The sequence below is a fragment of the Alligator mississippiensis genome, chromosome 2 (genome assembly GCF_030867095.1).
Source record: "Alligator mississippiensis isolate rAllMis1 chromosome 2, rAllMis1, whole genome shotgun sequence".
NCBI lineage: Eukaryota > Metazoa > Chordata > Crocodylia > Alligatoridae > Alligator > Alligator mississippiensis.
The window spans coordinates 120655734-120669744 of record NC_081825.1 but is presented as its reverse complement, the minus strand read 5'-3'; the positions used below and the strand labels follow the sequence as shown (position 1 = coordinate 120669744).

Here is a 14011-nt window from a genome sequence, read left to right as displayed (position 1 = left end):
TTTTATCTAACTAATAGTTTTAACATAGTAGAGCAGGTTTTTTAAAGCTTGTCTTTTTTTTTTTCTCTTACAGATTTACTGGGAAAAGAAAAAAATAAAAGGCAGTCTTCTAAACTGGAATACAGTTCATAATCCATAGAAGAAAAAGCCCGTATCATTAAAAGGAAAAGGAAGACTCAAGGAAATAGGAGAACTGGAATATAATGCCAGAGAAGAATTTTCTATTTTTATAATATATAAAGGCCATAGTGTTAAGAATTCACTTTCAGCACACAATTTGCAGTAGTACTTTGCTTCAGATTTACCATAGAAGGAAAAAGTCAGATACTGTACAATTTGTTGAACACGAACTTTTGCTCCAGCAAAGTTGGATCTTCACAATATTTTAACCTTAACAGAACATCATAAATTTTATGGGTTTTTCACTTTCTTTTTCAGTCTCCAAAGTTAGTAAACTTTGTATGGCTATAAGTTTAGTTGACAGACTGTTTTGATAGATGGCCAACAGCTGTGAAAGGAAGTCGATACCATTATGCTGTCTGAACAGAATGCTATCACTTTAAGGAAATTCTTTTAAGTCCTCCCTTTTGCCTTGTACGCATCATATTCTTAAGTATTTTAATGTGCAAATAGCTTGGTTTATACACAGTTAAACTTGTTTTTTTTAAATAATGGCCTGGGCAAAATTTTTACGGAAACCTGGAGGTGGTAACCTTGGAAAAGTGTACCAGCCTGGAAGTATGTTATCTTTGGCCCCTACCAAAGGTTTATTAAATGAACCAGGACAAAACAGTTGCTTCCTTAACAGTGCTGTACAGGTAAGGAAATGCTGTCATTATTCTTTTAAATTTGATTTATTTAAACAAGTCTGTGAACAGAAACTTGGGTTGTTTTCACGATATAGAATGTGTCTATTTGGAAAAGTTACCGTAACATTTTTTTTTTTACTGTGGAAATGTAGAAAAAATGTCATTGAATGGTGTTTATTGTGCTTCTGGATTTCTTAAACTGCTTATAATGATGCTAGTAGCATTCAGTGAAATTAAAACATCATCTGAAAGAATACATCCATTTCCTGAACCAAGTAGTGCATATTTTAGAAAACCTTGATATTTATCAATCTTTAATAGGTATTTGTCTTTGAGGAATAAATTAGAACTGCTAAAACTTGTTTCATTAAAGCTAGGCTAAAGAGGACTGAACAAATGGGAAAAGTACAGTACTGGTATTTTAAAAGTTGTTAATCTGGACTACATTGATCAGATGTATAGAATAGATTTCATTTAAAAATTTAGGAAACGATGTCACTTAAATGTAAGGAATGCTGTTTTATTTGTGAATCTCTCTTGAATATTGTTCAAATCTGGTAGCAGCTACTTCCAGTAAATGTCTGAACTGAATTTTAAAATTCTTATGGCACATAGTAATATACGTAGTCTTGGTAATTTTAAAATACCCAAGACTGCTTTCTTAACTAGATCACCAAGTAGCTAATCTTGTACCGAATTGAGTTCGTTTTTGCTTAAATTACCATCTTTTGCAAGCTTAGAACATGAATCTATGGGATGTACTTGTATGTTTGGATGCCTTGAACTAGTCAGAAAACCTGTGATTTAAAAAGGAATTCAGAGACCTGATCATAATCTCAGGCATGCATGTATAGTGCAGACCCCACCTATAGAATATATGAGGGAGAAACTCCTACATATTCTTCTTAAAGAAATAACATTTGCTCAAATCTAAGAACAGGTTTCCCCCCCAATTTAACATGGTGGGAGCCCCTTGTCTTGAATTCATGTTTGAAGTGATGTGGAAGTAGGCAGCTGCAGTAGCTCTGGCACTAGCTCCAAATCTGGGTCAGGGTTACAGGTGCAGCTGTGCTACTTGCTGCCTTAGCCTCCTGTCTTCCCTCAGCTTGCAGTACCCTCATCACTCATCCCTGCTTCAGCAGGCCACACCTCTGCTTGAGCCTGGGGCAGGTAGCATGTGGTTGCTCCAGCCTTATAGTAATGGTGGTGATAGCTCAGCCTGGGCCTGGAGCTGGAGCCAGAGCTGCCGCATCACTGTTGCTGGTACTGGGCCAGACTGGGGCTGGATTAGATGCATCTTCCATGCCCCAGGCTGGAGTCGGGACTGAGCCTGCAGGACCTGGAGCAAGGGTAAAGGGCAGCAGGAAGGGAGGGGGAGCAGAGACTGTGTTGGGGCTAGGGATGTAAATGTTGCTTAAAAATTATCCATTTTAACCTCCTCTAATTCCATTGGTTAACTGATAACCAGGGATCCGGGTTTTCCATTTGCCATGGTAAAATGTGGTAAAACACAGATTTTTCTCACCTTCTAAGGAGGAAAAAACTGTGTTTTCTCTATATATAAGAGCATTGCTGAGAGGTAGCTCAGGTATCTGTTCATAGTGAGTAAAACTTGCCATATTATGCAGGCAGGTACATGAGTTGAATGTGGAAACCCTTTAATTTTTACAAAATCAGTGAATTATTTTCATGATCTCTGAAAGTCAAGCGTCTCACTCACATTGGAATTCCATTATGTTTATGAAGGTCTTCATTTGAAAATGCATAGGGAAGGGAAGCTTAAAGTTTAAAAAAAAAAAAAAAAGTAGATTTGCAGTGGTTTCTGCTTTGTACTGCTTTCCTGGATTTCATTTAATCTACAATTAATTAATGTAATCCCTGCAAACCAGATTTGCCTGTAATTCATGGGGTAGTAGTTATTCCTTACACCTCCGTTTTCATTCCAAATGAATGGAAAAATCTGCAATTCTTTTGGTAATTAACATTTTTTTTTCTTTTACATACTGCATAAAGTAAAATACAGTAAATCTAATAATTGGTACATTTATCTAAAAGTTTTATATATGAAACCTTGTAAAATATAATTCATATTTTCTATTCTAACTTCTTTTCCTTTTTAGGTTTTATGGCAGCTTGACATATTCCGACGGAGTTTAAGAGGTTTAACAGGGCATGTTTGTCAAGGAGATGCCTGCATATTTTGTGCATTAAAGGTAAATACTGAATATTTCAAATGAACAGTACATCAGTTTGTATTTGGAGTTCTTGCATCTGTTTCACAGTGAAGAGAATAGTTTTCTTCAGGGTAAATTAATGCTTTCCTGAAATTAACCATTTTTACATCGGTTCAGTCTGTTATGAAAGAAACTGCTATATTAATCTTCACGTGTGAGAACAGCAGCAGATGTTTTAAAATCTGTTTGTTTTGTTCTCAAATATACATTAAAAATAAACATGCAGAAACTGTTTTTAAAGACCACTCGGAAATGGTCTTGTATTGGAAATATGAACATTTTTACTATAAAAATGAAGTGATAATATGTATTAGGTTTGTGTTTTTATTTTATACTGTGCTTGAATACTTTTTAAAAAAATTCTGTCTGGTAAGATCGTAAGGCAATTGTAACACAGTAGTCAGCTTTAGATGTCTTGGTCTTTTTTCCCTTTGAAAGTAGTGAATAGTTACTGTAGTTATTGGAGAATTGAAATAGAGTTAAAAAGTGCTACGTGTTTGTACACAAGGATTGGATCTGCATATTTCAGTTGTATGAATTTCATGCTGAAAACTGCTTTGAATTCTCTTTGACATTCATTCATTCATTCATAAACAAATGTTCCGCTCTACATAGATTTTTATACTTCCATCATTATCACTGGTATTTGAACCCCTGCTTTGATTGTTGGTGAAAATTACCTGTAAGTGTGAACCCGAAAGCTTGCTTAATAACTATTCTCCAACCATTTGGGTTGGTCTAATAAAAGATATCAAATTCACCCAAGGAACCTTGTAGCTGTGTTAGTCTAAGGACATAGGCAGACAACTCAAACCCCTGCAACTAGTCATAAGTAATCTTAAGCGTGGGGAGGAAAAAAATACTTTTGTGCATTTAACTTAATTTTTTTTCCTGTTTGTGTTGCCTTGGTTAATTTAAAATCCAAGAATAAAAATGTCTTGGAAGCTCTGCTGTGATGCTATAGAATGGCTAGTAAGGTCTAGAACTTAAAATAATTAATACTACAGGGAGAACCTGGAAAAATACTGTGTAGAAACAGTCTAAGCGAGGAGATGCTTTCTGCCTGTGCTTCATCTACTCTCTCTGCAAAGACAAGACAGCTTTTTAGTAGAAAAAGCCTGAAAAAGACCTGTTTAGTGGGGCTGTGCGAAGCTTTGGTCGCTGATTCGGCCCAATTCGGTGGCCAAATCTCTGAATCGAATCAAGAGACCCTTTATTCTCTCCGAATTGAATCGGAACCCTCCGAATCAATAAGAAAAGATTTGATGATTCGGACATAGAGCTTTAAATGTTTTTTCTACATACCTCAAGGTATTAGGTGGCTCGTGAATGCTGAGATGGTGGGGCGGATGGAGCGTGGCGGGGGTCCCCAGCGTGCTCAGCAGCAGACCCAGAAGTGGACCAGAAACACTTCTGGTCCGCTTCCGGGTCTGCTGGGGAGTATGTGGGGCTGGCCTCCTTGTACCCCCCTGGCTCAGTGACTGGTGCTTCCTGGTTCCAGGGGGGTACCTGGGGTCCCCCTGCAGCCGATTGCTGAGCCAAGGGGGCATCGGGTCGGGGGCGGGGACCCTGCATGCTCAGTGACTGAATTGGAAGAGGACCAGAAGTATTTCTGGTCCACTTCTGGGTTTGCCACTAAGCAAGCAGGGGGCCCTCCCACGCTCCTGTGGGATGCTCTGTTCACCCCAGCATCGCAGCATTCATGAGCCATGCCTGGTATTTGGAGGTATGTAGAAAAAACATTTAAAGCTGTGTCTATGGCTGAATTGCTGATTCTCCGAATTGGCATTGAATCTTCAGATTCGGTTTCGGCCAAATCGAATTGGGACAGTGATCCGAATCAAATTACTGTCCCCGATTCGGGCCGAATCTGAATCAAATGTGGCCGGTTTCGCACACCCCTACTGTTTAGTTGCTTACGTTGAGGACATATGGACTAAAACTTTATCTTGGAGAAGAATCTTGTAGCAAATATCATGTTTAGCAAAGCTCCATTACATTTCTTTGGTAGCTTCAATTTTATATGCATGCAGAGGAGCAGAGTTCTAGATTGTTAGCCACAATTTCTTTTTGTTGAGTGACCTGTAATAAATAGCACAATATATTAGCAGAGTTCAGGAGAAGATGGTGCGTTGAACAGAAATAGATGACAAGTTAAACTCAGGTATGGTTTCCCTTTGGTTCAGAATCATTAGAATTATGTTGCAGTCTATTGTGTTGATTGTCTGAGCTTAGCATATATATCAGTTATGCCATGCCATACCTTGCAAAATATGCTTTCAGTTTCCTGGTCAGCTCTTGCTACAGAGGATAGTCCAGTGTTCAGTAAGCTACGGTGTGGATTTATAGTATGTTAGCTGCTGTACACTAGCTTACGGTGAGGACATTCACTGTACACTCAGAGTGCTTTTGTGCAAGATTAGATTTACTCTGCTTAGTGTCCATGAAGTGCCTATACAGGGAGTTATGGTATGAATTACAGTGAACTCCATCCTATCTCAGGGTTGCTCAGCTTTTGGCTTGTAGTCCAGATATGATCCCCCAGGGTCAGCTCAAGCCTTCCCTACCCTCCCTGTGGGGCTGGGTTGTGGCTGGGCCTCCTTCCCTGCCACAGGGTCATGGAGCTAGGATGCCCCTGATCCCAACCATGGCTACTTGAGTGGGATTCCCAGTCCCATCTGGCCCATGGATGGCCTGGGCACTCCCCATCTGGCCCGCTGGGCAAAAAGGTTGAGTACTACTGCCCTGTCTTATTGCATGTTACGTTTACTGTATGGACAAATGTCGAGTCATGTCTGAGTAGTTCATCCCATGGAAATTGGAGTAGCAATCTATTAGACCAGGTAGTTCCTGTAATGTATACTGCACAGACCTGTTCTAACATCTTTCCAGGGTTGGATTGGGGCTTCGAGGATGTCAGTCTCTCTAGCCTCTGGCAGACATTATATTTAAGACATGATTAACTGGTTAATCATAAGTAACAACTTATCGCACAATTAATTTCCTAAAGGGGTGGCTAAAATGTGAAATATGCCAGAAAATTATTACACACATTTTGTGGAATAATTTTGTGGTTGGTTTATATCTTGACTTGAATTTGAATGTGTGGCTGGATCCCCGTCATGCAGCCAGAAGCTGGCTGCATGGCTGAGCCCTGGGAGTGACAATTGGCTTGTTATCAGTCTCAGCCTTGGGAAATGCACCTGAGCAATTTTGGTATGCATAATGGAGTCCCAGGGCTGAGACAAACAGTCAGTTGATTGTTGATCTCAGCCCCAGGACCTCGTTGGTTCACTGGGCACCGAGCTTTCTATTTGTCAGTGCAGGTAGAGCTCAGGATCATGTTCCCAGGCTTTCCCTGCAGTGGTAGTGGTGTAACTGGACTCTGATCCTCAATTCCAAAATCGTACATCCTGCCTTGCACATGTGGCATGTGTGAGATGATTGAGATTTGGAAACCGATCCTATCACACCACTCAGTGAATGAGAGTCAGGGACTTTTCTGTCTGTATATAGTGCGTGTTATACAAATATACACTCTCAATTGGGCACTTGTGCCATGTTACTAGATGAGTCTGGGTTTTCTCTGCTTTACATTTGGAAATTGAAGTATGATATATTTACCTCAAGATGTGAGTTCTTAGATCTGCTGGAATTACTGCCTGGTTCCCTTTTTAAACAAAATTTCATCCAGCATATGCAGCTTGTGCCTTACTTGGCAGTATGAGGGTTGTCCCTTTTGATCTGACTGACCCTGATAATCAGTGGTTTTACAATTTGCGGCATGATGTGTTGCTCAGAAATTTGTTGAATTGCTTGAAGCCTCCTGTTTAAAAATCTGAAGATATTGTAACATGTTGATAGAATCCATCATTTGTTCCAGGGAGACATCTGCATTTCAGTCTTGTCAAATACGACCTGTACAGTGTATCTGCTACCAGCAGTGAATTTCCTGGGGTGTACTTTGTCCTTGCTTCACAGTGCTGGAGTCTTACTTGAAAAAATGGTTGTTTGGATGCAGTTACCAAGTTTCTTTCACATTGCCTTCCAATGGCTTGTAATCAGGTAGAATGCCAACTTTGGGCTGAGGGTTGAACCTATGAATCAGTGTAGCTGGTGGCTTCTTAACTACTTAGAAACATGAAGGGGGTCATACTTGTTCGGGTTTTTCTAGGTTACAGGTTTTGTATCAGTATTGCTCATAGGCTGCCTTTTGAGAGATCCACACTTTCAAATGTCTGTGCTTGAGGGTCTGATCATTTCCATACTGCATTATTATATTCTAGCTGTCTAAACTTCTTCTTGCAGATTTTATTGTTTAGTTATAGTTATAAATTGATGGACTTCCTTTGGTTCCTGTAGTCTAAATATGGGTTTTTTTGTTGGTTTTTGTTTTTGGGTTTGTTTGGGTTTTTTTGGTTTTTTTTTTAGGGAAGTGTGTTTTAAGGGTCTGGTTGAAGTCCCTCAAAAGTCAACAGATGTCAGATGTGGGCAAACTAGGCTTACAATTTCATATGATCTGTATTTAGTTTAATAACCTGTCCTGGCACCTATTTAGGCGCTGTTATAGTTCGGTATTACGCTTTCGTTTTCACAACTTTCTTCTACAATATGAATACTGATGCTGGCACACTGTGCCTGGCTCAGTCTACAATGGAATGGCGTTAGGGCTGGACTGATTCCCAGAGACGTTTGTAACAAGTAGTATCTGTCAGAAGGAGTGGAAAATATTTCCAGGTGACTCATGTTGCTTCCTGTGCCAGAAGTTATTCTTGATATGATAAACACAGAGTGGATTTTTCATAGTTAGATCAGGTATCTGATGTTTGATATACTAGGCTTTTTCTTAAGGCTTCAGGAAAACCTTGGCTCAACCCTAATCCTCCCCCGCATACACCTTTATGAGCTCTCAGCTTCTAACTAGGACTTCCCCCTTTTCCTTTCTGAAAGTTGATAAGTACAAGAAGATGGTACAAAGCTTGACTGGGCTGCGCCACTCAGCAGATAAATCTGTGAAGGGGAAGGAGTGTGGGGGAGGGAAGGGGCATGGGGGGAGCAGATCAAGACTCCCCACAGTGAGGAAGGGGGTAGGGCAGGAGCCGGGGTGAATGGGGCCCCGGGGCAGGCTGCGAGATGGTCGGAGCCCTGGGCAGCTCGTCCGGGGTCGCGAGGGGGCTACACACAACCTAGGTGTGGTAGGGGGCTTCACCTGCTCCTTGGACTCGTGCGCACAACGGAGTGGAGGCAGGCTGCCGCTGAGTGCTGGGGCTCTGTGCCCTGCTGCCATTGCTGGCTGTGCTGTGTCCTGTGCCCACCCAGTGGCAGGAGGCATGTGGTGTCGCGTGGCTCCCAGGGCAATGGCAGCGGGGTACAGAGCCCAGCCCTCAGCGACAGCCCACCTCTGCTCTGCTCCGCACAAATTTGGGGAGCATGTGCAGCCCTATGCACCCTCTCTGGGGGTGTGCACAGCAGTAGGAGCCCCCTTGTGCCCCTGGATGAGCTACCCAGGGCTCCGACCATCCCACGACACACCCCAGGGCCCCATTCACCCACCCCTTGCCCCTGCCTCTGCCCCACTCCCTTGCTCACTGGGGAGGCCTTGATCTGCACCCCCACAGCCCTTCCCTTCCCTTCCCCACCCCCCTTCCCCCTTCACAGATTTAGTTGCTGGGTGGTGTCTGTTCAGAAGTATCTTTTAAGTTTTACTTAATCCCCTTTCCCCACAATCGTATTTTCTCCCTCCGCCTATGGCTTCATCCCTTGCACTGTGCCCATAGGTTGAAAACTATTTTCTATGCCTTTTAATATTCTTATTTTATAGTGGATATACTCTGGACCCTTATTTGCTTTGGTTAGTTTGAATAACTAAACCAGTTACACATAAATATCTTTCTGCTGGGTAAAGGTTCTTTATTAAATTAAAATGTGTTCTTTGAAGAAAATGTAATATGTGTTTAACTCTACTGTCAGGTAGACTTACCCCTTTTGTTCTGTATTTTGACTCAGTATTCTGCCACTCCCTGCATGTGCCAAAATCCCCAAACAGCAGCTTCAGTTTACATTGCATATAGCTGTATATGTTGCTGAAATGGGGAATGTAAACCTTTGTCTGTCAAATGTGCAGTGATGCAAAGTCTACTTTAGCTTAGTGTTGTCAAACTTGCAAGTGGTTGGGGGCCACATGCCCCATGAGACCCCCTCCCACATAGGCCTTTCCCCTCCCCCAGTGCACTGCATACCTGTGGATCCCCCCTTCGCCCCCCCGGGTGCACTACATGCCCCATTACTACAACGTTCGCCTGTGTCCCTCCCCACCGCTACACTGGGCACCCACAACCCTGCTACACTGTGCCCACATGAGTGCCTCATTGTTGTTACCATGCATCCATGACCTTCCCTCTTTTCTCCAGCATCATGCACCTGTGCAGGTGCTTACCACTGCACCACACATTTGAACCCCCACCCCAATGCCAGGCTCACTGTCAGCTCCCTGATCTACCATACTGCCCTGCCCCAGGGGGTAGGGAGGAGGAAAATGTTCAGATATAGGCAGAACGGACAGGTTAGAGAGTTGGGCAGACTGGAACCGGATGAAGTTTAACACTTCCAAGTGTAAGGTGCTCCATCTGGGGACAAATAACCCTCAACATACATACAGGCTTGGAGGTGACAGCCTGACTTGTGCCATGGTCAAAAGGGACCTGGGGGTAATGATTGACCATTGCATGAACATTAATTGTCAGTGTGATGCGGTGGCCAGCAGGGCAGATAACATGCTGTCATGCATCAACTGATGCATCTCATGTAAAACTAAGGAAGTGATACTCCTGCTGTACTCAGCACTAGTGAGACTGCAGTTGGAGTACTGCGTCCAGTTCTGGGTGCCGCGCTTCAATAAGGATGTGGAAAAAACTGAGAGGGTTCAGAAAAGAGTCACCCGTATGATCAAGGATTTGCAAGGCAAGCCATACAAGGAAAGGCTGAGGGACCTGGGCCTCTTTAGCCTAAAGAAGAGAAGGTTGAGAGGGGACTTGATAGTGGCTTACCACTATGTCAGAGGAGTGCATCAGGAGCTTGGTGAACAACTGTTCACTAGGGCACCCCTGGGGAAGACCAGGATCAATGGATATAAACTCCTAGAAGGCTGCTTCAGGCTTAATACCAGGAAAAACTCCTTCATGGTCAGGGTGTCCAAATTGTGGAATAAACTCCCTCCAGAGGTGGTGCAGTCCACCTATCCTGGCAGTTTTCAAGAGGAGACTGGACAGTCACCTCGCTGGGTTACTTAACCCCGGTTGTCTTCCTACCTAGAGCGGTTGGGCTGGACCCGATTATCTGTGAGATCACTTCCAGCCCTAACAAACTATGAAAGGGGAGTCTGGAGACTCTGGCTACTTTTGCAGCCAGAACAATATGGGGAGGAGTGGCCAGGTAGAAGCCCAGGCTACAAGTTAAGTCCTCATTGGCCATATATGTCCTAGGGTCCACCAGTTAGACAGCCTTCTGCTAGCTTATTTCCGGGCTAGTTCTGAAATGGCAGACACTGACTTCTTATTATCTGCCCTAGTTCAAGTAATTAATTGACAGTTATAGTAGTTCATTTCCATGCATGTCTGTAAAATAAGCAAGAACAGTGAAGTACTGATTTGAGCCATCCTCTTCAATGTAATGTAGTTTATAAAAGTTGTTTGCACTTGTATCTTTACTCAAAAAAATTGTAAAATCACCTCTATGAAGTGGTAACATACTTGTTGTGTTTATCAAATCAATTGCTTTTGAAAAAATGCTAAAGTAACTTGAGTCTTCCCTCCATGTAGAATGCACAGCATCTGCAAAGTTGTGCCTGTATATGTATAGGTTATTTATTAATCCAGAGACCCAAGATATACCGTGATTACAAACTTTGCTCATAGTTTTTAGATAGCCCAAGCAATTTTATTTATTTTCTTGATTTTTGTTCAGACAGTAAAAAAACAAACAAACAACTTTATGCCCAGTCTCTATTACAATGCTTTCAGTGTGATAGCTTCACAGTGGAGCAAATCTCAGCCAGAACAACGCAACTTAGTCATCTTGAAAGGAAACTATTATTTTTAAATTAGTATAAACTTCCCCTTCTGTGTGTGTTCTTTTTTATATATTTGGTATTGAAGGTGTACTACTTCCTTTACTTGGATTTGGATATATAATCATGAATGTATTATGTATGTGTAGTTTTGTAATATTCACAGTGTCTTAAGGAAACTGCTTAAATTATACTTCTTTTTTCTTCTGGGAAAGAGAGGCTAATGTATTTAATATAATTTGTGTAGTTTTATTAAGTATTCAAATATCTATTATTTATATTAAATGCAGTAGAACAGAACAATTGCCTTTCTGTCAAAGCAGTTATTTAGAGTTTTTGACCTGCTCTGGTATAACTTCAGTGTTACTATTTCATGTTATGAATCATTTTGCTTAATTTCCAGACTATATTTGCACAGTTCCAACACAGTCGGGAAAAAGCACTCCCATCAGATAATATGAGGCATGCCCTGGCTGAAAGCTTTAAAGATGAACAGCGTTTTCAGCTTGGATTGATGGATGATGCAGCAGAATGCTTTGTGAGTTTTTACACATGGTAGCCTATGAGAATTTCCACGAAGAGCAGCTCCAGCCTGGGACTCAATCATTGTTCCTCTTGGCTAGTTTGGGTAACTCCAACCCCTTAGCTGTTAAACAACTTGTGTCTAGGGCTGATGTTTCTCATGGCAATTTGTAATGTATTCCCAGTCTTCTGCTACCTTGCATTTGGTTAAGGAGTGCTTTAATGGAGAGGGGCGTTACCACTGAAGCAGTATTACCTTACTTTATCATTATGTGTACCTTATGTTAAAGCACTTGTGGATGGTGCCTGGTCCCATCTAGAAGAAGGGTCTGTGTTTGAGACCTTTTGTCCTTTTATGAAAGGCAATGGATAAATCGGCTTAAGGAAATGTAACCCATCCCCCCCCCCCCCTCAGTTCAGTGGCTTCTTCAGTATGATAGGCAATGGAGCGGAGGCAAGTGCCTAAAAAAAATTTAAAAAATGGGTTGAGAGATGGGTATGCAGTGTTCTCCTTCTCCTCTTCCAGATTCCTCCCTCCCCCCTTTGCAGAGTCCAGCTAAATGGATAGCTCCTCATTTCCCCATTTGAAAGGTCATCATCATGAGAAGCCAGCTAAGCAAATTAGGTCTCTGCTGCTCTCAGTAGTACACAGAAAAGGAAACGTCATCAACTGATACAAAGACCCACGCAAATCTTTCGTGACTTTCTACCTCAATTTGGAAATAAAAATTATCTTAAGAAACTTCCTTATTTGCTTTGCTTTTGAGCACAGATATTTAGCCATGTTGACATTTAAAGTGTCATTGGTATCTAAATGAGTACTCATTGAAATGATGGGGACAGCTGAGATCTTCAGAACTCTTTCATGCTCTACACTAACTTACATATGCCCTGTGTGTCATGTTTTCTTAGTACTCCAAAATGTTGCCGTGAACAGGACTTCATGAGCCGGGGCAATGTTAAAAGTAAATTGCCTGTAATAGGCAATTTGCCAGAGCCAAGAGGAGTAATTGCATGCAACATAGACTGATATTCACAGAAAGTGAATCAAGGAGGTAATAATCTATTTACAATGTCCTTTTTGATTTAGGAAAATATACTTGAGAGGATTCATTTCCATATAGTTCCAAGTAGTGAAACGGATATGTGCACATCTAAATCCTGCATTGCTCATCAGAAGTTTGCTATGACACTATATGAACAGGTTAGATATTTGATTTATCTGGTGGCTTATTTCTAATTTCATCAATTTGTGGAGACTAAAACATGCCATTTATTCCAGTGCGTGTGCCGCAGTTGTGGGGCATCTTCAGACCCCTTGCCTTTCACAGAATTTGTGCGTTACATTTCTACAACTGCCTTGTGGTAAGAAACCTTACTTACTTTTGCTTTTTGCTTTTCTCTGCACTTGTCCCCCCAGTAATCCAAAAATCATACAGGTAAGTGTTATATATGTATCTCATTTGTTCTCGTTTAGTTAAGATATCTAGCTGATCTGTTTTTTAAGTAAGATTAGAGAGGATTTGGTTGAGTTAATTAAGCGTGTATTGGAAAAAAGTACCCTTTCTTTTTATTTGGCTTGTTAGGGTAAAAAGAGACATTGGCAAATGAAGCAGATCAGCTGTGGTACGACACATCCTGCTGGAGCTGATCAACTTAATTGGGCAAAACCCACATAATTCATTAACCTGCATTGGGCAGAGGCCCAACATAGGACAGATGAGCAACATGTTTTCCTTGTTCAGGGGTTTCCCTATGTCCCTCACTGGCCTGTGTTTCTTGGCTCATATTCATCCTAGGTCCTGCACTGGTCCATGCTGCACTCAGAGGTACAGAGGATAGCTCAGAGACATAGGGTGGTACAGGACCCCAGGATCCCCAGTGCCCTGTACCTCCACACTGGGACCTGTGCTTCACTTGAAGGCCTGGGTCAGTGTGGGTCCCAGAAAGGAAGTGCAGGGCCCCCAGAACTTCCTGGGACCTGCATCGCCCTGCATCTCCATGGCAAGACTCGTACTGACCCAGGCCTTTGGGTGAAGCATGGGTCAGTACAGGTCCCAATGTGGAGGCACAGGGATTCCCTTGGTCCTGTGCCTCTACTCTGGGTCTATGCAGGCTTTTCCCACTTATGGGGATGTGCCTGTGGAGATCCTGGGACAGGTCTCCATAGGTGGGTAACCCAGACTTCAACCACTTAGAGGTACTGTGATATTGCTTGGGGCATGTCTCTAAGTGGGGAAAGTAGGGCAGGTGCTTCCAGGGTTTGAAGGGGGCCTGTTCCTGCAATAGAGTTCCCAGGGTGCATAGGATCAGGTCCCTGGAGCACCTTTCCAGGGTGTTTGGGGAGTGGAGGCAGCCCTAGACTCTCCTTGCCACAAAGC

At 42.3% G+C, this 14011-nt stretch overlaps 1 protein-coding gene across 2 annotated transcripts in view; it reads left to right on the top strand.

Moving 5' to 3' along the window:
• The window catches only part of USP53 (ubiquitin specific peptidase 53), a 59416-nt gene that overhangs the window by 14757 nt on the left and 30648 nt on the right, over positions 1-14011 (top strand). For both annotated transcript variants that reach the window (XM_019494884.2, XM_006259661.4), the window contains exons 2-6: positions 74-818; positions 2930-3022; positions 11512-11646; positions 12721-12834; positions 12913-12995. In XM_019494884.2, the coding sequence (XP_019350429.2) occupies positions 672-818; positions 2930-3022; positions 11512-11646; positions 12721-12834; positions 12913-12995 (572 nt within the window). In that variant the 5' untranslated portion in view covers positions 74-671. The remainder of the gene's footprint in view (positions 1-73; positions 819-2929; positions 3023-11511; positions 11647-12720; positions 12835-12912; positions 12996-14011) is intronic.